The sequence below is a fragment of the Silurus aristotelis genome (genome assembly GCF_946808225.1).
Source record: "Silurus aristotelis genome assembly, chromosome: 18".
Classification (NCBI taxonomy): Eukaryota; Metazoa; Chordata; class Actinopteri; order Siluriformes; family Siluridae; genus Silurus; species Silurus aristotelis.
Window position 1 is genome coordinate 22052891 of NC_139591.1, and position 26783 is coordinate 22079673.

Genomic DNA, 26783 nt, shown 5'->3' on the forward strand with positions numbered 1-26783 from the left:
GTTAGAGATGTAATCATTTTATTTTATGCACTGGGTGTTTTAACACTAATTCCAAAGTCACCAACTCATTCTGGGGCTATTTCCCCTAAGCATAACCCTTCACACACACACACACACACACACACACAAGCTTGGAGCGACGTGTGAATGCTTCAGAAATGCAATTTTCTCAGTGTGCAAGCGAATGCTCAGGCTCTAAAAATTTCGAGCATGTTTGATTTTCCTCAGCGATGAATCTCACAGTGTGAAAGCCTCTGCGACAAGAACAGCGCTGACAAACAGCTAATGAGAGTCCGAACGGGAACCGGATTCATCCGCTTTCACGCGCAGCAGATCCCTGAATCCGGTTTATCATCCAATTATTCGTGTAGGGAAGGGAGGACCAAGTGTAGACCAATAAGTATTTATTCAGCAATGCAAAACCCAAATGAATGTTAGAAACAACAACATAATCCAAACAATACAGGAGTCTTTATAAGCTATTTAAAAAAAAGAAGATCATTTACTTTCACTAGTTCTTTTTGCAGTAGTCATGGGATTTGGAACAAATAATAATATATTTATACACACATGCGCCAAACTAGGGTAATAAAGCAAAATATCAAAAGAACTGTACAGTTGTTTAACTTTTATTTCATTGAAAAAAATTCTTCTTTACACACTCTCAGCATCCCAGACATTTTGTTTCTCCAAACGTTCAGCTGAAACACTTTGCTGTGTCTCTTTTAAAACTCTACAAAGATGTTCTTCACTAGATGGAGATTTAAGAGCAGTTCAGTAGGATTTAGGTGCGTTGACTGGGCAGGTGGTTCCATGATAGATATCACTCCAGACGTCTGTCTGCTCTCTAAATAACACATACAGAACTCAGACGTGTGCTTCGGCTCATCGTCTTGCTGTACGGTGAAGTCGCATCCAAAGAGCTGCAGTCCAGACGGAACTTTAGGGTGCTGATGTACGGCTTGGGAGCCATGTTGGATCAGGATTCCTTTCACTTTGTCTTCAGTTTTTATTTTTCAGAAATGTAGACTTATCTGTCTACAGCATTTTCAGTATAAATGTAATATAACATTAAAAGATTAAAGTGTTAATGGTTCAACAATTCTAGATTTTGGATGTCAGGTTTACTTTAAAAATAAAAGAGGGGATTTTTACTGGTGCTGGCTCCCAGCAGGAAAAGTGTTGCACAGACTTTTACTCTGACCCTCTTTCACCTCCTGATTGTGCCTCTGCCCTAATTGCCTCCACCTGTTTTGTATTAGCATCTGATTAACTTGTCTATTTATTCCCTTGTCTGTCTGAGTTCAGTCTGAGTTGCTGTTATTGTGTTGTGAATATTAAAACCAGGCTTTGGTGGGCCGCTTTCCTGATTTTGTTATTTTTGTAATCATCCTGGATTGTTGCTTGTGATTATTGTTTGGGATTATGAATAGTTTCTGCCTGTATCTGTTTATATATTTAATATTTAAAGGTTTCTAAAGAGAGACTCTGGAGAAACTTGGTGAGCTTTAGACGGAAGGGTGACTATCAGAGAGGTTTAGATTTTCAACATGACCCACTGAGACAAACACACACAATGATCAAAACATGTTACTACACTAAAGCATACATTTGGAAAGTAGCATTGAAATTATTGGGACATCTAACTTTTCCAACTACAGTATATGTGGTTGAATGAGGAGACCCAAACATGTTCCAGGATAACAATGCTCCTCTGCATGAAGCCAGCTCAATAAAAAATACACTTTACATAGGTTGGAGTGGAAGATCTCCTGCTGTAGATCTCTGAACCTATCAAACATGAATGAATGTGAACGCTGACTATACCTCAGGCCTTCTTACCTTCATCAGAACCTGACTTTACTAACACCCCTGTGGCTGAATGAATCTCCACAAGCACAATCTAGTGGAACATCTTCAAGGAAGAGTGGAGATTATTATAACGGACATGGAATGGGATGTCAGAAAAAATATAAATGTTGGAAAATGTGGCAATTTCTTAAAATATTATAAAACCCCATCAACCCCAAAAGCCTGAAGACTGCAGAAAAGGCTACCAAATAGCAGCTCATCCATCCTGCTGAATTGCAGCCATCGCTAAAAATGATCCGAACGTGTGAATTGGCGAGATTTTACTGTAACGTGCTTATCTTTTCCGACATGCAATTAACAATTTCTTATCATTAGCACATTTTCGCATCTCCCTCCCGAGACCAGGCTGAGAAATCGCATGCCATCGTACTGCTTCCTCACTTCGTGTCCCTTGGTTTCATTCCCAACCTCCTCTTTTTTTACTGCGACTCCACCCACGCACACCCCCACACACATTTCCCAAAAGTTAGTGGACCCTCTACGAACTGTCTTCCTCTTTTACCGTCTCACACACACACACACACACACGTTGTGCTGCTATCGGACATTCCAGGCACGCGTGCCTCAGCACAATGTAAATTATTCAGCTGGGCTAGCTTGAGGCAGCCAGCGACTCATAAATCGAGATGGTCTTTGGTTGTTTTAGCGAGGTGGCTAAGGAAACTCAGAGTCTATACCACTGTAACTCCAATGTCATCAAACAGAAAACCCAAAGAATTATAAAAACAGTACAGACAGTACAGCCCTAACTTTTAGAAGGATGGCTGCAGGCTCGGTTTCTCAGAGCTCTGGGCTGCCCGGTGTTCTGCAGCAGCGTGGCTCGGCTTCAGAGGTTAATGGACGAATGCAAACCAACCCAAAGCTTCGTTAAATGCTATGAATTATGTATAGGCAGCAGACTGGAACGGCTGTACCTGACCCCAATGCCTTCAAGACCTGACGCAATGAAATGAGACCTCCAGTCAAGTAGTGGCTTTAATATTCTTCACCCGGTTTCCAGGGTAATGAGGTGAAACAGTTCCCCTTATAGAGAAGATTGTAAGGAAATATTTAATTGGATTATTGGTGCTGGCACCAGTTGAGAGTAAATTCATCTCACCGTATACTCTGAGATTATCGCTATGTCCAGACTGATAATGTTTTCATAAAAAAAATGCGAATGTTTCACTCCATTTTGGCCTTTTATCCACACTGAGGCGTAGTTTATGGAAACGTTCTCCAAAGTGGATACATCTGAAAACAGTTTACTCGTCGGACAGAGGAAATTAATGACTCATCTTCAAACACGTGACTGTGCCTATCCTCAACATCGGCACGACGTTTCAAACAGTCAAAAAAAGCAAAAAAACACCAGGGGAAAAAAATGCCGCAGGTCGTCGTTTTGCTGTACGTTTTGCTCACGCTCGTTTTTGGACCTTTCAGTGTGGATGAGCAACTTTGCTGAAATAATTTTAAAAGAAAGCATGGATGCGGAGTGTTTTTAAAAGAAAACGACGTTTACAAATTTATCTCGATTAGTGTAGACCAGTGGTGTCTCTTAAGTTTGGTGCATGGCCCTCTAGTGGAGAAGAACGACATGACGACGAGTGGATTTATATAATTTTTTTAGTTTTTTTTTTTTTTTTTTCATTAATATTCATTTAGAATTTTCTCTATTACAAAGCAAGTTTATACACTGCAAGTAACCACAAACAAACAATTAGGTCACTAATGCAAGTACATTAAAACAACAACATTTGTTTATTTGTCGAAGCAGAGTTACTCTGACCCGATGGTAAATAAGTTTCATTACAGCATCCTGTGCAGTGTTGCCCTAACATCATAGACAATTGGCAAAAAATGTAAACCAATTGGATGTTTAAATATTTTTGAGCACCAGAACAGTTTTCTAAAAAGAAATAAAAAATACAGACACGTTCCGAGCACAATGCAAAGTGGAGGAAACGCTCGCATTGTCCAAAATAAATATTATACAGAACAATACAATTGTGCAACAAAAATTTATAATGCAATCTTATTTTTTTGTTAAAAACAAGTACACACACACAAAACACTAATTGTCCACTTTAATGCCATTTCACAATGTTCAATTATATTTGCGTCATTCAAAAAAAAAAAACGAAAAAAAAAAAAAAACGCTTCAGGATTAAAATATTGTGGTCGCCTCAAAATTCCAGACAGAGCCTCTGGTCTTAATACTGCTCTTCTCTGGAGACATCACTCAAGCAAAATGGGATTAAGTTCAAGGTTAGAATCATGCAGAACTGAGGCATTGTAACGAGCGGTACATGAGTCTAAAATGTTGCCCGAGGTTTGAGTATTGATGTGTGCATGACTCAACTCTCGACATCATATCTATCCTGAAGCTCAACTGGGTTCGTTTCAATCTATGGACTCACTCAGACTTCTGCCTCTTTGAGAACCTTTAAATTTTGGTTTTATTCGAAAACTTTATACTGTATGCTAAACCACTGATGTTGACTAGTAAACCACCAATGTTCACACGTACCGTATAGATGGACCATGGAGCACCTTGAACATTTGCTTTATTTAATTGTGTACTGAAATGACAATAAAAAGCCACTTGACTTGACTAGCAGGAAGATGTTCCAGTAGCTTGTGGAGATTCATTCAGCCACAAGGGTGTGATGTAGGTGAGCAGGTCAGGAGGTCTGGGGTGCAGTCAGTGTTCACATTCATCCAAAAGGTGTTCAATAGGGTTGGAGCTCTATAGAGGGAGATCTTCCAACTCCAAACAATGAAAAGCAGATCTTCATGGAGCTGATTTTGTAAAAAGGGGCATTGTCATAATTGAATAGGTTTGAGAAAAGGAAAGATCCAATCAGGTCCAACTGTGAGAAGGTTTTTCTTTGCCCTGAGTAGCTCAGTTTTATTGTAAAATGCCTTGGAAATCTTTTGATGTCACAATTCATTCGATGCATTCAAAACTTCCAAAAGTAGAGGCAACAAGCCTACAAAAAATTTCATATGAACAAGCCTCCACTCTATTTAACTGTAGGCAATCTGTTTTTTATAATCTTCAGTCTGTTACTTATAAACTACTGATTTTTCCAAATAACCCCAAACCTGTGTTTTGGATAAACGAAAAATCTGATCTTCCAAAAGAAAAAAAAAAAAAATCCATGATTTACAAAGCCAGCAAGATAAAGAGATCGCGTCCTCCTGCTGAGTCTTGATTCTTTCCAAGATTAAAATATCTTTTTTTTGTACATTTTTTTTTTCCTTTCCCTTAGTGTACTCGCATGGTGTTAAAGTACTGATGCCTGCAAAGCTGCTTTGAGACTTTCTTTATTGTAGAAAGCCCAATAAAACCTACACGGTTTGCTTTTGTAGCATTTTGTACGGGTCAAGCCCGAGTGCTTAATGTATGCTTCCTTTGATACAGCCTTTATCAAGATGCTATACGAGCATCTTCTTCAGCAGATTGCAGAAACCTCTTGGTACCATCGTAACCTCTATTACACCAATCGCAACTGATCATTTGTTTTATATCAAAAGCATTAAAAAGTGCATTCTTTGTTTCTCTTAAAGCACCAGGCTGCTTGGCTTCAGGCCATTTCTCATCTGATGTTACCTGAATTTTCAGCAGCACATGCTGTGAAAGTTAAAAAGAATAAAGACCCCCATTTATAAATCATGTATTATGGTTGTGTCTAAATGCATTTGTATTCCAAAACAAAGCTGAACTTTCTACCTGAAGAATCAAAGGAACCTCATTTGTGTAGGTTGATTTAAAGCAAATAAGCTGTAAATGAGCACCTGCATTTACATGCACAGCATTTCAAAAGAAAGATCTGGAAATGACCTGTATGACCCAAAAATATATAAATAGTGAAAAGTGCCTTAAAAACACAGTGTGTTCCTGATGAATCTTGCAGGCCAGTGACTGCAACATGTTGACCAACCTGGACTGCAACATGTTGGACACCTGACTTTTTGAGGCTTACGTGGTTCCTCCACAGAAGTGAACAGCAAAATCGTTACTGTATTTAAGTAGCTTTTTTTTTTTTTTACTTTACTGAAGTATTTCCATTTGGGGAGAATTTTACTTTTTACTCAATTACATTTTGTGAAATCAGTCGTTCGTTATATTTATGAGGATTAAAACGTAACTGCTCAAACGACCAATCAGGGTCGAGCGTGGGCTCTGTTTTGATTGGCGCTTTGTGGTACCAACATCCTTAGTACCAACATAGAGTTCAGCGTCAGTTTAACAGCAAGTAGAGGAATAAATGATGAAGAAACTCAAACTCGCCACAACACCTTATTTACTCTATTCATTTATTTTATTTATTTTTTTATGTAGTTGAAAAAAAGGTTCATAATATTTTTTATTGATATCAGTGTTTGACTCATACATATCATTCTATTATTAAACTGTTGTTCTAAGAGTAACATGAGAGTCTTTTTACATAAACTAAATTGATTGAGCAATAATTTTGCGACAGAAATGATCAGGAACATTATAGTTATAATAAATAAGAGTAATTTGGATACTTAAGTACATGTGAAGGCAAATTCTTTTGTACTTTTTTCTCAAGTGAAAGTTTAACAGGACACTTTTACTTTTACTGGAGTCATAATTTACCTCCGTCAACTCAAATACATGTTAAAGGTGTTCTTCATCCACCACTGTTCCTCCCCAAACCACTAAGATGGAGGCACACAATTGTACTTTGTCTTCTGATTTGGAAGCATACATTTTTCCTTTTACTTGTACTAGGAGACCCAAACCTTTTCCAGCATGACAACGTGCTCAACACCGACTCCATGATGATGTCCTTTACAAGATCTTCTGCTATAGAGCTTTTGAGATGAATAAAATGCATTGATGAATAAATTGACGCTTCCACCTCCATGTTTGAGTGCGGGGGTGAAGCAGTCTGCTAACATCTTCTCTCCTGGTCTCCTTCTTACAAAACTTCTTCTGTTAGAGCCAAAATTGACACATTGGCACTCCAATTCTTGTGTGTTTAAGTGATGTGTCATTCATCACCAACACGTTCATTTTAAATGAGACTTTAATGTGATTTAAAAAAAAAAACGATTCGATTTGAAGAGTGATTTGTTCATTTTCTACGGGACGCGTATGAACAAATCATCGCAAAATCTCCGTAGGTTATGTACAGGAAACAGAGGTCGAGTCATTCGTCCTTTCGTCACATGACTTCTATAGACACTATGCAGTGCATTACAGAGGAAACAGAATTGAGCAGTTCATCTCATGAGTCCTCTGGTCAGAGTTGTTCATTCTTTTGTCACGAGACTCCCATAAATCAGTTTTTTGTCCAAATCTTGACATTATTTTTTCAATAATTATGGGAGTCATGTGACAAAAGATCCAAGAGACACGTACCAGAATATATAAAAAGTGAAGCTGCTTATTAGGTTTAATTCAATCATAATTTGTCCTTAGCTGCATTTGTTAACTATAGTTACAGTCGTTGTATGTAGACGTGTTGGGGATCTGCTTATTGAAAATGTAACATTCTATATTATTTCTGAACAAAAGGAATGAAATGAACTAAATAAATCAAAAACATTTGACGAACCGAGTCACAACATTGATCCGATTTTCTCATGTGTTTCTGGCTTTTACCAAATTTGTTGCATAGAAACAAAAGGAACAGGTGTGGGTTAAAAAAAAATTACTAGATGTTTCCATAATTTTGATCGGCACTGTATGTAAATTTCCATTAATTAATTGATAATTGTACCATTTGACGTTTCACAAGATTTGAATCAGCCTACTAACTGAGGGTTAAAGATGTGAACTGTTGCAGTTGACCGAGTTACACGTTTTTGGTGGATTTTCTGTTAGAAATGTGTTTGTTGTTCGCTGATGATGCTGAGCCCGACCTCAACTGAACTGCACTGATTGAACCTCCGAAGCATTCAGATCTTTGTGCAGATGTGAACCCATTCAAAAACGTTTTATCATTTTCACCATTATTTCGTTCTGAAAAGAACCAATTCTTTGAGTGCTGCTTTCTTACCTTTAACCATTCACTTGAACCATTTGAACTCTTAGGTAAATGAAATTTGTGCACATATTAAAATATTGATTATATAACTCAGTTTTGTCTGCAGGAAATGAAAAGTATAATCAGTTAAGTTGGGGTCAGGTGACTTGAATATGAGAAGAAAATAAAGCTTAATTCATCTTAAAATGCATCCTGCAACTTTCATCAGCAAATCACATTGTTAATAAACACCACACATTGCCTCCATATTTGACAAATGATGTAGTATGGTTTTGGATCATGAGCCTTTCCTTTCCATCTTTTCTTTGGTTCAATTTGTCTGTATAAATCCCTCTTTCTGGGTTTCTTAGCCCAATGTTGGTCTTGAATCAGCACCTTTTTTGGATTGCATAATGAGAGTTCTTATAAAGAGCTACATAATCAACACCGTCAGAATAAACTCTAGATCTTTATATATCCACAAATTGTGAAGATAAATACAGACAGAAACCCGACGGTTGTGTCTTATGCAAATCCAGTAGCTTTTCAAGAAGACTGGATGCTATTATAGCAGGGAAAAGAAAGAAATTAATCTAAACTAAGAAGTTCATCAGACACATGCAGTATGGGTTTAATGCACAGGTGGTTCATTTTTTTGCTTTTTTTAATACAACTGAGTAAAAAAATTATTATAATATAAATCGTATCACATATCAATCTAACAATTGGACATTCGAAACCTAATTTGCAATGGGTAAATGAGTAATTGTTCATTGACAGTGTGCAGGAAAAGGAGAAGTGACGGAGAGTAGAGGTTTGGGTTGGTACTTTAAATGTTGGTACTATGACGGGTAAAGGGAGCGAGGGAGCTGATATGATGGAGAGGAGAAAGGTGGATATGTTGTGTGTTCAGGAGACCAAGTGGAAAGGGAGTAAGACCAGGAACATTGGAGGTGGGTTTAAACTGTTCTATCATGGTGTGGATGAAAAGAGAAATGGTGTAGGGGTGATCCTGAAGGAAGAGTACAGTAAGAGTGAAGTGGAGGAGAAGAGAGTTCTAATAGGGTGATGAAGGTGAAGCTGGAAGTTGAAGGGGTGATGATAAATGTCATCAGTGCCTATGCTCCACAAGTGGGTTGTTAGAAGGAGGAGAAAAAAGAAAGATTCTGGAGTAAGTTAGATGAAGTGGTAGATGGTGTACCTAGGAATGAAAGGTTGGTGATTGGGGCAGAAATCAATGGGCATGTAGGTGAAGGGAACAGAGGTGATGAGGAGGTGATGGGTAGGTATGGCCTTATGGTGGTAGATTTTGCTAAAAGGATGGAAACCAGTGGTGTGGAGATGGTTAAGCAGGAAGTGGATAGGATTAGTAAGGAGGAAGTGAGAGCAGTGATTAAGAGGATGAAGAGGGGAAAGTATGCAGTGAAGTTTTTTAACAACATTAGTTTAACAGGATTTTGACAGGTGAGAAGATGCCTGTGGAATGGAGAAGGAGTGTGCTGGTACTGATCTTTTAAGAATAAGTGTGATGTGCAGACCTGCAGTAACTACAGGGGAATAAAGTTGATCAGTCACACCATGAAGTTATGGGAAAGAGTAGTGGAAGAGAAGAGGTGACCATCTGTGAGCAGCAGTATGGTTTCATGTCGAGGAAGAGCACCACAGATGCCTTATTTGCTTTGAGGATGTTGATGGAGAAGTATAGAGAAGGTCAGAAGGAGTTGCATTGTGTGTTTGATTTAAAGAAAGCGTACGACAGGGTGGAGAGAGGAGTTGTGGTATTGTATTAGGAAGTCAGGTGTGTCAGAGAAGTATGTGAGGGTGGTGCAGGACATGTATGAGGACAGTGGGACAGCAGTGAAGTGTGCAGTAGGAACGACAGACTGGTTCAAGGTGGAGGTTGGACTGCAATAAGGATCGGCTCTGAGCCCTGAGCAGCTGAAAGAAGAAGAAGAAGAAGTAGAAGAAAAGAAAAAGTTCATTGACAATGGGAGAAAGAAAACCACCATCCACACACACACACACACACACATGAAGAGAAAAGCATTGAAGTCATCACATAGAAAACAAACAAGAACATTGATAGGAATTATACACTGATTCATGTGTAGTAATGTGTGTGTGTGTGTGTGTGTGTGTGTGTGTGTGTGGGATGGATGGATGCACTCGGCAGGGCAGCCAGCTTGTTTGGTGAGGCAGTTTGCTGTCTAATTACACACGGCAGGAGTCACCTTCCTCCAGCCCTGTACACACACACACACACACACACACACACACACAACTTCAGATAAGAGCACACAGGCTTCAAGGGTTGAGCTCCATTCCCATAAGCAGATGTTTCACACAACGTCGCTCTTTACCTACACTGGTCCGGCTTTGTTGTGATACTGAATGCCGTGATGGGAAAAAAACAGAATGTACACAGAGAAAAAGAATTGGCATTTGGCAATATATATTTATATAAAATCTAAGATTTCATTACCTGCTCCCCTTTTCATTCACTTTCTTAGGAAAGCACAGAATCTTGATTCAATCTAAGAACAAAAAAAGAGAGAGAATCAGAGAAAAAGAGTGGGAGAGAAAAAAGAGGGAATCAGTAAATTGGACTCTGCAGCCTTTTTAGTTCATTGACGTTTTGTCATTAAGGAATTATTGCTAGCTGTGAATTCGGAAGCTTTATAGCCATTATATAAAATTTGCATGGGAATTAAACCTCTGCTGCAATATACATTGTGAGGCCAAAAGTATTGGCACACCCAAAAGTATTGGCACACCCGACTTTTCCAGCCGTATGTGGTTGTGATCCGAACTGTTCCTACACATTTCTCGGCACACATTTGTATAAAAAGTTTTTTGGATGTGGTAGAAATGTCCAGAAATTTTCCCTTTATGTGAACTAGGAGACCCAGAATCTGTTCCAGCATGATAATGCTCCTGTACACAAAACCAGCTTCATGAAGATGGTTGAAGAAGATCTCCTGCTATAGAGATCTGACGCTATTCACCGAAATTGAACTCAATCGTGACTTAAAAATCCGAGGTCCGTACTGACCCGTGAATTTTGTTTGCACCACAGAATAGAACCATTATGAGGAACTATATATATAAATCAAGAGCTAGAACCTTGTCAGGTTCTATATATAACCATTCCTTAATAACCTGCATGCTGGAATTGAAGTCTCTATTAAAGACATGGAGGCTTAGACCTGCTTGCACACGTTTAGCAGCTGTGAATAAGTCACTTTATCTGAAAAAGCAGACTATTTTATCACGCTATCACATGCATTCATATGTGGTTCGAGACACAACCTTTTAAATCAGCAGCTCAAACAGAAAATCCATTACGTCTAGTTGATTAGTGTGGCACTTTGTTGAATCCTGCTCTGAAACTGAATCTAAAATGCAACTCTGCAGCAGGTCAAATCACTGAAATCTCCACCATATTCAATAGTTTATACTTTATTTCCTATTTATAGCTATTTATATTCCACCGCGACACCCCCTTTTTCTTCTCAGCCTTATTTACTGTAGCTCAGTGCCTTGCAGTGAGAAGTGTGTGTTGCCACATCGATGCTCCCAGCAGCCCCGGCCTGCGTCAGCGGAAACACATGCTTGTAAATATTCACCAAACCCCTTTAAAACACACCGAACTGCTGTCATGGTAAAGGCTGTGCTCAGCTCCCTGAAAAAGCAGCACTGAAAATCACGGCGAAACGTCATCGGGCGTACGCCGTGCACGTGCGGATATACGGACAGGCACGGGTTTTTTTTATCAAGTGTCCATATGCAGGCTCTCATGTAAAGCCGATCCCTGCAGCCTTTCGCTCACGCCCGACGCACTGCGCAACTCCAGATTGGGTCACGGCATGGGGTAGAGGTCAGGGAAGTCGAAACCCGTACCACTCCCCCCTCTTTCACACACACCCCCCGATAATAATAAAGATCGCATGCAGGGAAGCATATTGAGTTCGGAATATAAACAGCGTTCAAGCCAAGAAATTGCTAGGACGGTTGCGTCGGATCCATCAGCGGGAATCTATTCCAGTCACGCTACATGCCGAATATCAAAAGTATTCGGACACCCGACTTGTCCCAACCATATGCTGTTCTTCCCCGAACTGTATCCATAAAGTTGGAGGCACACAATTGTATTGAATGTCTTTGGATGCAGTAGAATGACATTTTGCCTTGGAGATCTCTTGCTAAACCCTATTGAACACCTTTGGGATGAATGTGAAAGCTGATTGCACCCCAGGCCTCCTCAACTCACCGACATTACCCTTCCACAAGATCGAGTGGAGTTTTTTTTAACAGAAAATAGAGACTAAATGTGAACAAAATATGTAAAATAAATTGATAAATCTTATAATCAGGTGTCTATAAACCTTTTATACAATTCTGTGGTACCAGTTTGAGGGAATGAACAACATATGAAAAAGTTTCCCAATACTTTCTTTCAGCTTCTCCCATTAGGAGGCGCCACAGCGGATCATCCGCATGTTTGATTTGGCACATGTTTTTACGATGGATGCCCTTCCTAACGCAACCCTCCCCATTTATCCCGGCTTGGGACCGGCACTAAGAGTGGCTGGGGTTGGTTCCCTGACTGGGGATTAAACCCGGGCCGCAACGGTGAGAGCGCCGCATCCTAACCACTAGACCACCAGGGACCCTCAATATTATCTATATATTGTAGATAAATCAGTTTGGTCCCACAAGTTATTTTTCTGCTGAATTGTAATGTTTTTGTTTGTAATATAATTGTTTAACAACTTGTTATACGATATATTCATTAACATTTTATTTACTGCAGCTATACAAGTTCTCTGTAACATGATGATTTCAGTTCCATCCACCAGCAAAACCTTGAAACATTGTTCACATTGTTTAATCCCTGAAGTTTGCAAAGTGCTGGCAAATCACTGATTTATGTTTTAATAGTTTTTTTGTCCATCAATATGCATAAGATTAATCCCAATAGATTCTTCTCTTCATTTCATAATATTTCTTTCAGGCACAGTTTTGGTTCAAGTTTCTATCCAATCAGATTTCAGACACCACATCATGTATTGTCGAAAGTTCAGGAGAAATGAGCAGCGCAGGCTCTTGTTAGGTTCAAATCTATGCTGCTTGAAGCTGTTGGTTTAACCGAAATCATATTCCATCATCATTCGTTCAATCCAAAGCCCCCTAGAAGGCGTCGAGTCACGTCGGCATTTTCATGTTCTTCGATTGGATGGTCAGAGCTCGAAAAACCAATCTCAAATGTATTCATGTGGATTTAATAGGTGTCCATAATGACGATACATCTACAAGGACATTTACAAGAAGGATTTTTTTAGGAAAAAGAAGTCCGGAACAGTTGTTAAACTTATGATGTACTTTTATAAGTACTTTTTCAAAATATGTACTTATTTTTAATTGTATACTTTTGCAAACAAATATATATATTCACCAAAAAACACACAATTTGCCTTCATTTTAAATCCCCAAAAATGCACAGGAAAAATGCTTAAAAATACCAAGGCCATTTTATAAAACTAATATCGATGCTTCTGCTAGAGATGATGTGGTGCAGTTGTGGCTACAGTGAAAGGGGATTTGCTGAATTGTGTTTAATGGGTTTCTTGCTTAAGTGATGACATTCTTTCTTACCGTATGAGTTTCCTGTTCATGAATTTAGTAAATATCTCATGTGCAAGTGTATGATTTCCAGAAAACAGGTGCTTGTTATAACAGTCTCGCCGCAGTTACACACTGCAATAAAAGGAAACAACACTGATGTTCGAACTCTTTTCCCTCTGGCTTCCATCAGTGCTTTAACAACAAAGAAAGCTATTTCTCTAATATAAGGAGCCTCGTTTGTTCGCTTATTTTCTCCACGTCTACTGCAGTAATTTGTTTTTGCTACATAAAAAAAAAAAAAAAAACATTAATTTCTGCCTCGTTATTAAGATGCTCTTCTAACAAAGAGCAAATCAATGCATGGAGAAGTTCTGAACTGCGCCACGTTTTCAGTATATCTGAACAAGGAGACTTTGTGTCAGATAAAGCCTCTAGAGTTTTTCTCCAAGCTTTTACTTCAGATGAAATCTTTTATCCATCATTACAGTAATTATCCGTTCGAAAGCACGCTGGGATTTTATCGTACTAAAAACGTACTAAATTCCGTTGCAAATGCAGTAACAAGCAGACCAACTCGCTTTCTGCATTACAGTTTAATATCGAACATATTCAACAATATTGTTGAAAGTATGCAAACACCGTTCTGATTTTGCTTCTGGAACGTTCTTACACTAGATCCGGGGGTTTGATGTGCTTTCGGTCGACTAAGGAGAGTATTAGTGCACTCAGGTATTAAGGTGTGTAACCAGTTCCAGGTTTTTCCCAAATCTGTTCAGTCAGCACTCAAGGATCTCGCTTTATGCACAAGGGGCATTGTCATGCTAAAATTGGATGTAATGATGGGGTGTCCACATACTTTTGGCTGAATTCTGCATCCCTCCAAAAGTATGTGGACACCCCATCATTACATCCTTTTGAAAACTTACCAGAACTCAACAGAATTCGATGTCAATACAATTGTTTCTTCACTGGATCTAAAGCAATTTCAGCATGAAAATGCCCCTTGTGCATAAAGCAAGATCCTTGAGTGCTGGTAAGTTTTCAAAAGTATGTAATGATGGGGTGTCCACATACTTTTGGCTGAATTCTGCATCACTCCGAAAGCAATCTGATACAAATCTGGACTGAGGGGTATGCTGAGGTCCAACACCCTAAAAGCTACGTCTCCTTTTCCTTACGTCACATTAGCATATATTATTTACAATGTAGAATATATAATTTTTTAATTCATAAACGTTAAGTAAAATTCAAAGCAATGTGACTTCCTGAACATCAGCTAAGTAAAATGGTGGTAAATACACACTATGAAACACGTTTTTGTGGAGGCCAGACCATAAGTTGGGGAAGATGGGAAGATGTTTCACTTGAGTTTGGAGTGTTCTTTTGGAGATTTTTTGTGAGCCTTATTCAACTACAGGGGTTTTAGTAATGTCAGGTAGTGATGTAGGTGAGATGAGGAGGCCAGTGGTGCAGTCAGCGTTCACATTCATCCCAATGGTGTTAAGGTCAGAGCTTTAGAGCAGATCTTTCACTCCAACCCATCTAAATCATATCTTCATTGCTATTGGAACAGGTTTGGGTCTCCTAGTTCAGGTAAAGGGAACATTTTATTCTACCACATCCAACGACACCATGTACAATTGTATGCCTCTAATTTTGTGCCAATAGAAGAATCACAAATGGCTGGAAGAGTCAGGTGTCTTAATATGTTTATCTAAATAGTGTAGTGTAGTATATTTTTCATTATAAACCATCAGCTAAATATTCATCTCGCCCGGCCGACCCGCCTGATCCACCCTGATACTTCTGCCAGAGCTTTTACACATTTAGTCCTAATTAACTCTTATAATTCCTTCCACTCTTCTGATATCACCGAAATAAGGATGCGGTTCCCCTTTTGAGTCTGGTTCCTCTCAAGGTTTCTTCCTCATAACATCTAAGGGGGTTTTTCCTTGCCACAGTCGCCATGGCTGCTCATCAGGGATAAATACACATCGTTCACCTTAACTCTAAAATTCTGTAAAGCTGCTTTGAGGCAATGTCTGTTGTGAAAAGTGCAATAAAAATACACTTGACTTGATAAGATGTTCCACTAGATTCTGGAGTGTGCTTGTGGAGATTTTGTTTATTCAGACACAAGGGTCTTAGTAAAGTCAGGTACTGATGAAGGCCTGGGGTGCAGTCAGTGTTCACATTCATCCTAAAGGTGTTGAGTATGGTTGAGATCAGAGCTCTATAGCAGGAGATCTTCCAGTACAACCCATGTAAATAATATCTTAATGGAGTTTGATACAATTGATACAATTGAGTGTTTTTAACTTTGCGGTAACAGGTTATGAAAGAACCACATATGGCTGGGAAAATCAGGTGTCCCAGTTCTTTTGTCCATATAGAGTAGATACTCTACCTGGGTGAACTTCAGTTCTTAAATCCCAGTCTTCAGATAACTGGATCCTGCTGTTGTACTCTTAAACACTGTCCTGTTACTCCCAGAATGCTTATCCACATCATACCGGTTCCAAGTCACTCAGATGAGGACACTTCCAATTCAACATCTCGTTTCCTCCTCATGTTGTCTTAGGAGGTTTTCCTCACTCCTCTAACATCTGCCTGTTCATTAAGATGTTTTCCTGCAATACTTTTACTTCAGCTATGTTCTCATTATTAGATGCAGATGTTCGGTGACCGGATTCGGTGTCCATCTCGGGAGCTGAACTGCCTGCTTGCAACTCGACCACACACGCATCATTAACACGTTATAAAATAATCACAGGATCAGCACCAGGGCATTGTGGGATGCTGGGAGTTAATTTGGGGTGTAATAACAATGGCGCCTCACAATAACCCAGTGCATTACAATGGTTGTGATTAGTTAATTATGCAAGTAAAATCTCATATTAGTGTTGGCCTCTAAACATCTCCACCCACAAACAGCTGATGGATATGCTACACTTAATGACACTTTTCATTTTGTCAGCAAAAGTTGGCTTATTAGCTGATCGTACCTCAGCGTTTAGCAATCAGGTGCTTTAGTCACGGTTCGGACACAACGCTTTGTGTTTCTCAGATGGCTCATTTTGTTTTCTCCAAGACTCTCGTGATTCCTAATGTCCATTTGATTTCTTTATGAAATTTTTATTGTCCCTCAGAGAGGCTTAAATTACCTTCTTAAATCTCTAGCTGTGCTTAGTTTTAGCTTCTGACCTTCACCTTAAACGTGTGTATGATATGAATTTGACTGTGTTTACTCCTGCATATGTTTTGCCCCATGTGAGCAAGGAATGTCAACAGATTCATGCAAAATTTAAAGGAGTCCCTGTGGAGGCTAGAGTATAGCATGCCCTCTCTCCTGTCAGCCTCAATTCAAGCAAATAAGACATCTCTACATGGACTGTAGCCTGTCTTTTGCTACAGAGTGCAAGAACTTCTGGTTTTCTTAAGGGGTTCTGAATCACAGTTTCTTTTTTAGCTTAGAAAACCCTTGTCTGGGCCATGAGTATCAAGTACTAAGGATAATCACAAATAACCAATTTCTCTTGAAATGGAAACTGAAACAAGAGCTCTGGAACAAGGAGACCTATTTTGACATGGTTGAAACCAGCCAAGTGTACAATAGGTGTAGATTTCTAATTTAAATCTTTTTTATTGCATTTCAACTGTAAACATGTAACAAAGAGAACAAGAAAAAAACTTTCAGAATGTCACATTATATACACTATCACCTCTTTTCTTAGTCTTCTATTAACACCTTTCCAATTCCACCATTGGAACAAACCACTGTCAGAACTCCTGACTTTTCCAGGCATATGTGGTTCTTTCCCAAATTGTTATGGCAAAGTTGAAGACGTATAATTGTATAAGAAGTGTTTGGATGCAGTAGCAAGAAATCCTTTCAAGTGTCCATCAAATTGAACTAGGAGACCCAAACTTGCTCCAGCAGGACAATGCACAAAGCCAGCTCCATGAAGATCTGCTTTACATAGATCTGAGTGAAAACTCTTAAGTGGCCTGCTATAGAGCTTTGACCTCAACCCTAATGAACATGATGCATATGAACAGTGACTGCATCTTAAGCCTTCTCACCTCACCTACATCAGTACCTTCCTGTCTGAATGAGTACAGATCTCCACAAAATCCTCCCAGGAGATTGAAGGTTATTATAAGAGCCAATTCGGACTAAATGTTGGGATGCGATGCTCGAAAAGATGATCTTATGTCCACAAATGTTTGCCAATATATTTGATACCATTTCTTGTATTGATGTTTGGTATGATGTGAAAAAATATTTAAGAGACTTTTGAATTTGATCTTGTTTTAGTCCTATTTGGGTCAATACAATATTGAAACTATGCAAATTAAATGCAGGCATCAAGATTTGGGCATTCAAAAAATATCGGATCTACACCTTATCAATACTCATGTGTCAATTTGATCCTTAAATCACAAAATAATTATTCGGATATTCCTCCATTCTGTAACTTGGAAAAAGAAGTGATAATGTGTGTAGATTTATAATAAATGAATAGTTCAAGAAACTGTGGCCTTAATACCCTAACCCATAGTCATGCTAAGGCGACTATGGCTTTACATTTACCGCAGTTCCTTAAGCTGTGGTCATATTGTGGCAACTGTGGCTGCACAGTCTCTGATTGTAGATGTTTCTGTGCCAAAGCTCATAAAGTTTCATAAAGACTATAATAATACAATACAATATACTTAGAAGACTTATGCAAATGTGACCAAAGAAGTTAGTTTAGTTTTATACAGAAAATATTTCCTAGTGGGGTTGTATTGGACACATTTATTTACACTCTGGTTCATACTTCTCATAGTTTATTGTTCTACCAGTACCATGAAATATATTATTAATTAATCAATTTGTTAATCTGTAGAATCTTCTACCTGGTCAGGGTCTTGGTGGACCTGAAGTCTGGATTCATCATGGCTCCCAAGAATAATTGTCATGAATTAGGAATAAACCCTGGAAATGGTTTCCAGTTTAATGTAGGGCATCTTACAATAAATACCCACTTATTAACACACTCAAGTTCACATCAAGAGCAAATTTATCATTAGCTTCTATCGTGTTTCTGGGATGTGGAACAAAACCAGACAAACTGGAGGAAACCCATGTGACCATTGACACTCAGTCTGTAAATCTCCATTAAACCCACATTAATCTCATCAGATTAGGACCATGGTATGAGGCAGCACCACCATCCGCTGAATGACCGTCCTACCACATACCACAGAAATATAATAATATTTTGTAGAATGGAATTTGATAAAAACATATTTCTTGAATAGTTCTTGGGTTTTCCTGTTACATAATAAAGCATTGCAACATTTCTTCTTCAACTTCTTTTTCACCATCCCCAATCCTGTTAAGAGACTTTATTGCCCTTAATCAGTCTTATGACTGGTTTGAGTTGGAGAACATTATTTCCAAAAGCAACCCACCAGAGGAGGGCAGCGCCAGTCTCCGATCTTCCCGTCGCATTAAGAGTTTCACCACTGTCAGCAACCTGATCTCTTGCCAAAGCTCGACCAATCAGCCAAATTGGAAGCTTGTTGGTGTATAAGTGTGGGAGGAGGGGAGTCGTGTTTTCATACAGGAGCGAGAGATGTCGGCCTTCGTTTTTTTTTTTTTAGAAAATGTGCTGAGGCTTGGCAAAATGTAAAGGCAGTGTTAATATTCTCAACAAGTACTCAGTATGAGGACTGACTCTTTCTTGTTTGTTGTTTTTTCTTTTTTTATAAACTCTACCAATGCACAAAAAATGGCCCTTGAGCTAGAACCTTAATGCTTCGCCTCACTTGTAAAGGCATGGTCGCGTTACAACCCATGCATGCAGAAACACTCCATCTACTACCAGAAATATGGTCAGAAGGATGTAATGTCACAATCTAATAAGTGAGAGCAAAATTCAGCAACATGCCTGGCTGACAAAGCTATTATATACATGTTATGTAAACCTACTATATACTATCTATATCTATATACAGTGTATGTATGTATGTATGTATGTTTGTGTGTGTGTGTGTGTGTGTGTGTGTGTGTGTGTGTGTGTGTGTGTGTGTGTGTGTATATATATATATATATATATATATATATAACTTTCCTCTTAAGCAGCAAAACAATATGCAAACAAGAGCGACTCCATTCACATTCACTGCATTCAAGTGAGTGAAGCTGCAAATGTGCTGCAAATGTAAGCGTGTTGGAATATTTGGTTTCTGTCTGTTTCATTATTAAATTCTAATCTGCAGTTGGTGATCATTCGTAATTATAATTGGACATGGAGATTATTCGCTCATGGACAAACTTACACTTATAAAGAACATCTTATTCACCACATTATGGTTGTGGTTAGGGTTTGGGGTTAGTGCCAGGGATTTGGGTCGTGGTTAACGGTTGTGGTTAGTGTAAGGGATTACGGTTAGTATTAGGCGTTAGTTCCAGGGATTAGGGTTGCGGCTATGGGTTGGGGTTAGGTTAAGAGTTTGCGTTAGTGTTAGGGGGGTAGTGTTAGTGAGTGGGGTTGGGGTATTATAATAATAATAATAATAATAATAATAATAATAATAATAATAATAATAATAATAATAATAGGGAAATATCAAGGTCTGTGATGTCGGAGTGACGTGGGGCCACCTTCCCGTGGGCTCACCACCTGCAGGAGGGACCGTAAGGGACGGTGCTATGAGGATTGGGCAGCAGTCGAAGGCGGGGGTCTGCTTAGACTGCTGCCCCCGCGACCCGGATTACGGATAAGTGGGAGAAAATGAATGAATGAATGAATGAATAATAATAATAATAATAATAATAATAATATTAGGGGGAGTGGTGGCTCCAGCGGTTACCGATCGGAAGGTCGGGGGCTCAAGCCCTGGTATCGCCAAGCTGCCACTCTTGGGCCCTTGAGCAAGGCCTTTAACCCTCTATGCTCCAGGGGACCCTTACGAGAAAAATAAATCAAGGACCGTGACGTCGGAGCGACGTGGGGCCGCCTTCCCGTGGGCTCACCACCTGCAGGAGGGACCGTAAGGGACCGGTGCTGAGAGGATTTGGCAGCAGTCGAAGGCGGGGGCCTTGACAGCCCGATCCCTGGACACGGAGAAGTGTCTGGGGAATCTGCTTAGACTGCTGCCCCCGCGACCCGAATTACAGGTAAGCGGGAGAAGATAATGATGATGAATAATAATATTAATCCTTATTATATTATTATTATACTTTATTTTATAAAGTGCCTGTAAGTTACATCTTAAAGCGCTTTCCAAGCATAGAAGAAGCAATAAAAATAAAAAAATTAAAAACTATAATAATAAATAACAGTAATAATAATACTAATACAAATAAAATAAGTAAATAAACATCGCAGAATACATCAGAAAAAAAAAAAAATCACAAAAGCTATACTGAAAAGGAAAGTTTTAAGTGCTTTTAAGGTTAGGAGTAAGGGTTAGATAACATTTAAATAAGATTTCCGTATGAACTTGAATGCAAACATATTTCAATTCACACAAAGTTTAAATGTAAACGTCTTGTGTCTATATGTTTGTCCATACGAAACCTCCCTGAGACTTCATGAGAAAGAAACTTTGAGAGGAACCAGACTCGAAACGGAATCCATTCTCATCCTCGACAACGAATGTCCATTCATTCCATCATTGTTCAGGAGCGCTGTTCAGTGACGGGTCCTGAAATGCAAAAATGTTCATGCAGATTGCAGTCCTAAACCACTGTAGCAGACTGTTGATATTAATTGCCCAGTTGCTCAGAAACATCATGAATCTTTAGGTTGTTGATGTGGAACCAACCCTAGCCATCTCCAACTGAAGAGCACCCCATCCAGAGGTAGGATCTTGGGATGAACCGGTGGATCCAAAGAAAAGTAAGGAACAGAGCACTAGCTTCTCTATGTATATTTCTATAATTGGAATTTATATGAAGAGTCTCCAGTGAAAGCTACATCCTGAGAAGTTCTCACAAACAAGGAGTTGATGCTTCTGTATTTACATGAAGTATTTCAAAATAAATAGATACCCTTGGCATGGAAGAACAACAGGCAGCATAGTGTTAACTGAAATCAGGTTACTATCTATATTGAGTTTTGTGTTCTTCTGGTCTGTGCATGTTTTCTTTCTGGGTTTGCCAGTTCCGCCCAATGCCAAAATACAGCCACTGCATCGATTGGTGGTTCTAAATATCAGAAGGTACATAATTGTGTGTCAATGGTGTCTTGTGTTGGTTGGGCATCTTATCTAAAGTGTGTTGTACCTTGCAGCATATCCAGTTTTCCCAGAATTGGGTTCTGCAGACCCATGGATGGATGGATGGATGGATGGATGGATGGATGGATGGATGGATGGATGGATGGATGGATATATACGAAGGGATTTCTGGGTAACAAATACGTACTCAAAGTACTTAGGATGTACTCTTGATTCTTATTGCACTTCAGGATCTTAGAAACAGTAGCCTTGTTTTCTGGGAATGCACCCCAGGTTCAGATCTGAAAATCTTTTCTGAAAAAAATCACCCTCTTGGAAACAAATGGTTCTTTTACGGCTTCTGAAATTGCCAGTTGCTTCCAGTGTAGCCTCCTCTATATCACGTCTCTAACGCTTGGCCAGAAGAGGGCATTCCGATTCTGTCTGACAAAGTTCCCGGAGCCGCATCTGCATTTCTGCCCGTTCACCGCGCGCGGGGAGAAGACGAGGAGCAGTCGCGCGGAGGAGGAAATCCTTTCAAAGTCGTTGTTTTTTATTATTATAATTATTATTTCCTCGACTGGATCATAAATCCTAATAGAAATCTTTCCTGGGATTTTTTCTGGGTGATTTAAAAAAAAAAAAAAAAAAAAAAAAAAAAAAAGAATATTCTTGTAATTAATTAAAAAAATCGCCCGTGTCGCTCGCGCTGCCGGTGGAGCCGCTGTGGTGCGTGGCTTGCGCAATGTGGCACGACGCTCGCGCGGGGATGGACGCCGGAACCTTTTGGAATTTAGCTTAAAGTTTTGATTTATTTGTATGATTCCGGATATCGTTTGAAGGAAAAGAAAAATATACTAAGACTTGGATGTGTGTGTGTTTTTTTTAATGCGTCTTCGGATAAATGGCGTATTTTTTGACATTTTTTTTTTTTTTTTCTCTGGTCTGTTTATTCTCTCGGAACCCTTAACGGAAACTCGGGGTATTTGATGTGACGTTTCCGTCGGAGCCGGTTCTACGACATGCTGCATGGTCACGACGGAGGAACCGACACACGCGGACACCGGGCATCGACGACGCGCGAGCGCTGCGGCGGAGCTCTGATTGCGTCGCGGGACCGGCGGTGGCGGCGTGTGCTGCGCGCGTCGGCTCCGGTTTGCGGGCTCGGGGAGACGCGTGCCATGCGGAGGAATCGGGACGCGAGACGCGCGTGAAAAAAAAAAAAAACTACTGACTGTCCACACTGATGAGTAAGTTTTGCTTTTTCTTTTTTTTTGGGAACGCAAATCAGTGTGAGTTGCATGCGCTTTGCGCTGTTTTTCCTTGATTTTTATCCCCCCCCGTGTCAGTCAAGCACCACGCGCTGCTCATGATGCCTATCGGTTTTGCACCGTTATGTGGCCTCGTTCCTTTTAGATAGTTTTAGAGGCTTCACCTTGCAAAAGCCCAAAATATCTGAAAACAAAACGTTTTTTTAGTGTGTTTGCTTAGATGCATTTTTCATTTCATTTCTATGGAGCTTCAGTGCAGCTCTTGCAAGGATGGAAGCGGGACAACCTGACGGAGCGCGAGCGCTCGTGATGGAACGACTGCGACGTCTTATTTCGCTTAAGGAAAAAAAAATATAAAAAAAATAAAAAAAAAACTATCAAGACGAGGAGAGATCAACACGTTACCGAGTGTCATTTTTGTTTATTCTGCATCAGTCGCGCGAAATTGGGGTTTTTCTTTAATTTGATACTCAGTGAGTGTAGGTGTATTGTGTGTGCGCGCGCGCGCTCGCTGTGCATTACAGACTGTGGTGTACGCGCAGCGTGCGCCTGTGCGCGCTCGCGTGTGCGCCTGTGTGGGTGGATGAGTGTCTGAGAGTGTGACGAAGGCGTTAAGAGCATTCAACGCAACATTTTTCTACCACCCAACCCTCACCCATGTGAGGCACTTCGTTATACATTCATCATCTTCGTCTTATACCCTTGTTTTTTTTTATTATTATTATTAATATTATTATGATTATTCGTCTTCTTTAACTCTGCGTCTTGGCAAACTGTATTTTTACTCTCATGAAAAAAAGCGCGTTCAGTGTATGTGCACGTATCTTTATGTAGGAACGTGTTGCGTGGAAAACAGGGTTGTGTGCTCGTGCGAGGCAGGAACACTGAGAAGCTTATTGTGCAACATGTGCAACAAGATGCAGCTACGTGTCGTTGGGGTTGAAAAGCTTGCTGATGCCCCTTTTTAAAAATTTTAGATATCTATTTTAATGTATTAACTTGATAGTCGGTCCCATAACTGACCATGACGACCACAAAAGGGTTGCGTTTCAAATGCATCGTTCATACCCAAGCGTTCCTCTGTTTCTGCACGTAATTTTTTTTTTGTTGTTCTTGTGTTTTTTACGGTTTTACTGTGTTATTACTAAACCATAGCATGCCAGTAGAGAAGTTGTAGCTCAATTGAGGTTCTCTGATCTCAAGGTTATGACTTAACACTGCCATGCTGCTACTGCAGGGCCTTTGAGGACCCTCAACTGCTCAGTTTTATAAATGAGATGATTGTACGTTGCTCTAGATGAGGGTGTCTGCACGAATGACTTGGTGTACAGGTGTTCCTAACGAAGTGCTCCATAATTGGCGAACCTGTTACACTCATACAATTTAGGGCATTTGGCAATTATCAAATCAGCCAATCACCTGGCAGCGATGCAGTGCAGAAAATCAGGCAGATGTGGAGGATCAACTTCAGGGAAACGTTCACATTAGTCATTAGAATGGAGTTCCAGATTTGGGTATTTTTCCATGTCTGCTGATCTCCCTGGGTTTTCACACCGAACGTTTTCTAGAGTGTACTCAGAAAAAAAATCCAGTGAGTGGCAGTTCTGCAGACTAAAACACCCTGTTGATGAGAGAGAGATCAATGGAAAATGGGCAGGCTGGTTGCAGCTGACAGAAAGGCCGCAGAAGATCAGATAACCACCCTGAACAATTGTGGTGAGCAGAAAAGCATTTCAGAACATGGCAAACTTTATATGGATGAGCTACACCAGGAAACTGACCATGTCTGGTTTGACTTCTAGCCAAGAACAGAAAACTGAGACTGCAGTAGGTGACACAAATCATAAATGTACAGTTGAAGACTGTAGCCTTAACTAATGAATCTTGATGTCTACCAGGTGCACAGATGTTAGGATCAGAGTTTTACACAATCAACATGATTTCATGGACCCACCCATCCTTGTGTCAGCATTTCAGACTGGTGAAGGTGGTGTGATCGTATGGGGAATATTTTCTTAGAATTCTTGGTGTCCATAAATATAAATCAGTCATGGCTTAAATCCAGCAGTCTATGAGCCTGATCATGTGTATCCATTCATAGCCACAGTTTTCCATCTTCTAATGGTTTATTCTAGCATGATAATGCACCATGTCTCAAAGCAAACCAAACAGGGTTCTTCAGTGGCCTTTCAGTCAAAGAATCTGAATCCAACTGGAAAAGAAAACATGAGATTCACAGCATGGAGGTGCACCTGAAAAATCCGCAGGAATCGCGTGATGCAATCATGTCAGCATGGCGCAAAATCTCATAGGAATGCTTCAAACATCTTGTGAAATCCATGGCACAGTGAAATGAGTTTGTTTGAAAGCACTAGAAGGCCCTAACCAGTGTTTGTAAAGTTGTAAAGCGTTCCTTATAAAGTGCTTATTGAGTGTATGAATGTTTCATTATTAATATAAAACTGACAGATGCCTAATGTATATTCATTAAATGGAAATGGAAGGACTTTTATGACCCCAATTAAAGTTACTATTATGATTACGTAACTGCAGAATGAAATTAACAGGCAAATGCATTATTCATATGGTGTTTATGTGTATATACTGTTTATTACATAAACACTGTTCAGGCATAACATTATGACCACCTGCCTAATATAGTGTTGGTCTTCTTTTCCTGCCAAAACCGCCCTGATCCATCAATCATTAATAGCATCAATGAGCCTCGACCGCTCACGACCCTGTCGCCGGTTCACCACTGTTCCTTTCTTGGACCACTTTTGATAGATTCTGACCACTGCAGACCAGGAACATTCCACAAGAGCTGCAGATTTGGAAATGCTCTGACCCAGACGTCTAGACATTACAATTTGTCAAACTCGCTCAAATCCTTATACTTGCCCATTTTTTTTGCTTCTAACATCAACATTGAGGACAAAAATGTAATTTGCTGCCTCATAAATAAATCCACCCACAAACAGGTACCATGATGATCATCAGTGTTATTAATTTTAGTGATTATTAGATAGGAAAAATTTCAGTGGTCATAATCACCTGATGTGGCCTGATTAGTCTCTCTCTCTCTCTCTCTCTCTCTCTCTTTCTCTCTCTATCTATCTATCTATCTATCTATCTATCTATCTATCTATCTATCTATCTATCTATCTATCTATCTATCTATCTATCTATCTATCTATCTATTTATTTATTTATAAATTTTCTTGGTTCCTGTCTAGGATGCAAGACAATAGGGCAGGTGAACGTTCACATTTTCCCAACATTAATATCCAGCATGTATGACTTGTGGTTTCAGTTCATTAGTTATTATTGCAAACAAGCAACATGAAAAGTAGAATTCTGCGCATTTCTTTAGCCGAGACCAAATGATGCACTGCATTGCTGTAGTTATGGATGAGTCCGAGCCAGAATTCCAACATTATGCTGTGCTGAAAAAAAAAATCTAAATAAATAAATACATTTGAGTTTGTTTATTTCAGATTTATATTAGACCAAAGATACTGGTTGAAATATCAGATCAGATCAGATCACTGGTTGACTATGCAATATTCTTGCATCCTTCTGTATGAACTGATTTGAGTTCGATTAGCCATCGATCCGATTTTATTGATTACTGTTCCTGTGTCATAGGGGGGCAGTACAGCTATTCTCTATGTAGACCTGTATAAGAGTATTTTCTCTATCAGTCACTCTAGACATTACGTCTGGGAGTAATCAGATTTCAGATTTTTTACTAGATCAGATTTTTTTACTAGACACACACCCCAGTACCGGGCTAATTGCATAATGAAGAGCAGTG

General features: G+C 39.6%; 2 protein-coding genes across 2 annotated transcripts in view; one reads left to right on the forward strand and one right to left on the reverse strand.

Annotated features, from left to right (window-relative positions):
• Positions 1-772: 772 nt before the first annotated feature.
• adra1ab (adrenoceptor alpha 1Ab) overlaps positions 773-26783 on the reverse strand; it is a 445038-nt gene continuing 419027 nt past the window's right edge. The window contains exon 4 of the transcript XR_014537868.1: positions 773-950. The gene's annotated coding sequence lies outside the window, so the exon portion shown is untranslated. The remainder of the gene's footprint in view (positions 951-26783) is intronic.
• LOC310741170 (leucine-rich repeat transmembrane neuronal protein 4) overlaps positions 22123-26783 on the forward strand; it is a 116787-nt gene continuing 112126 nt past the window's right edge. Inside the window, exon 1 of the mRNA XM_083568773.1 lies at positions 22123-22945. Coding sequence (XP_083424899.1) covers positions 22942-22945 — 4 coding nt within the window. The 5' untranslated portion in view covers positions 22123-22941. The remainder of the gene's footprint in view (positions 22946-26783) is intronic.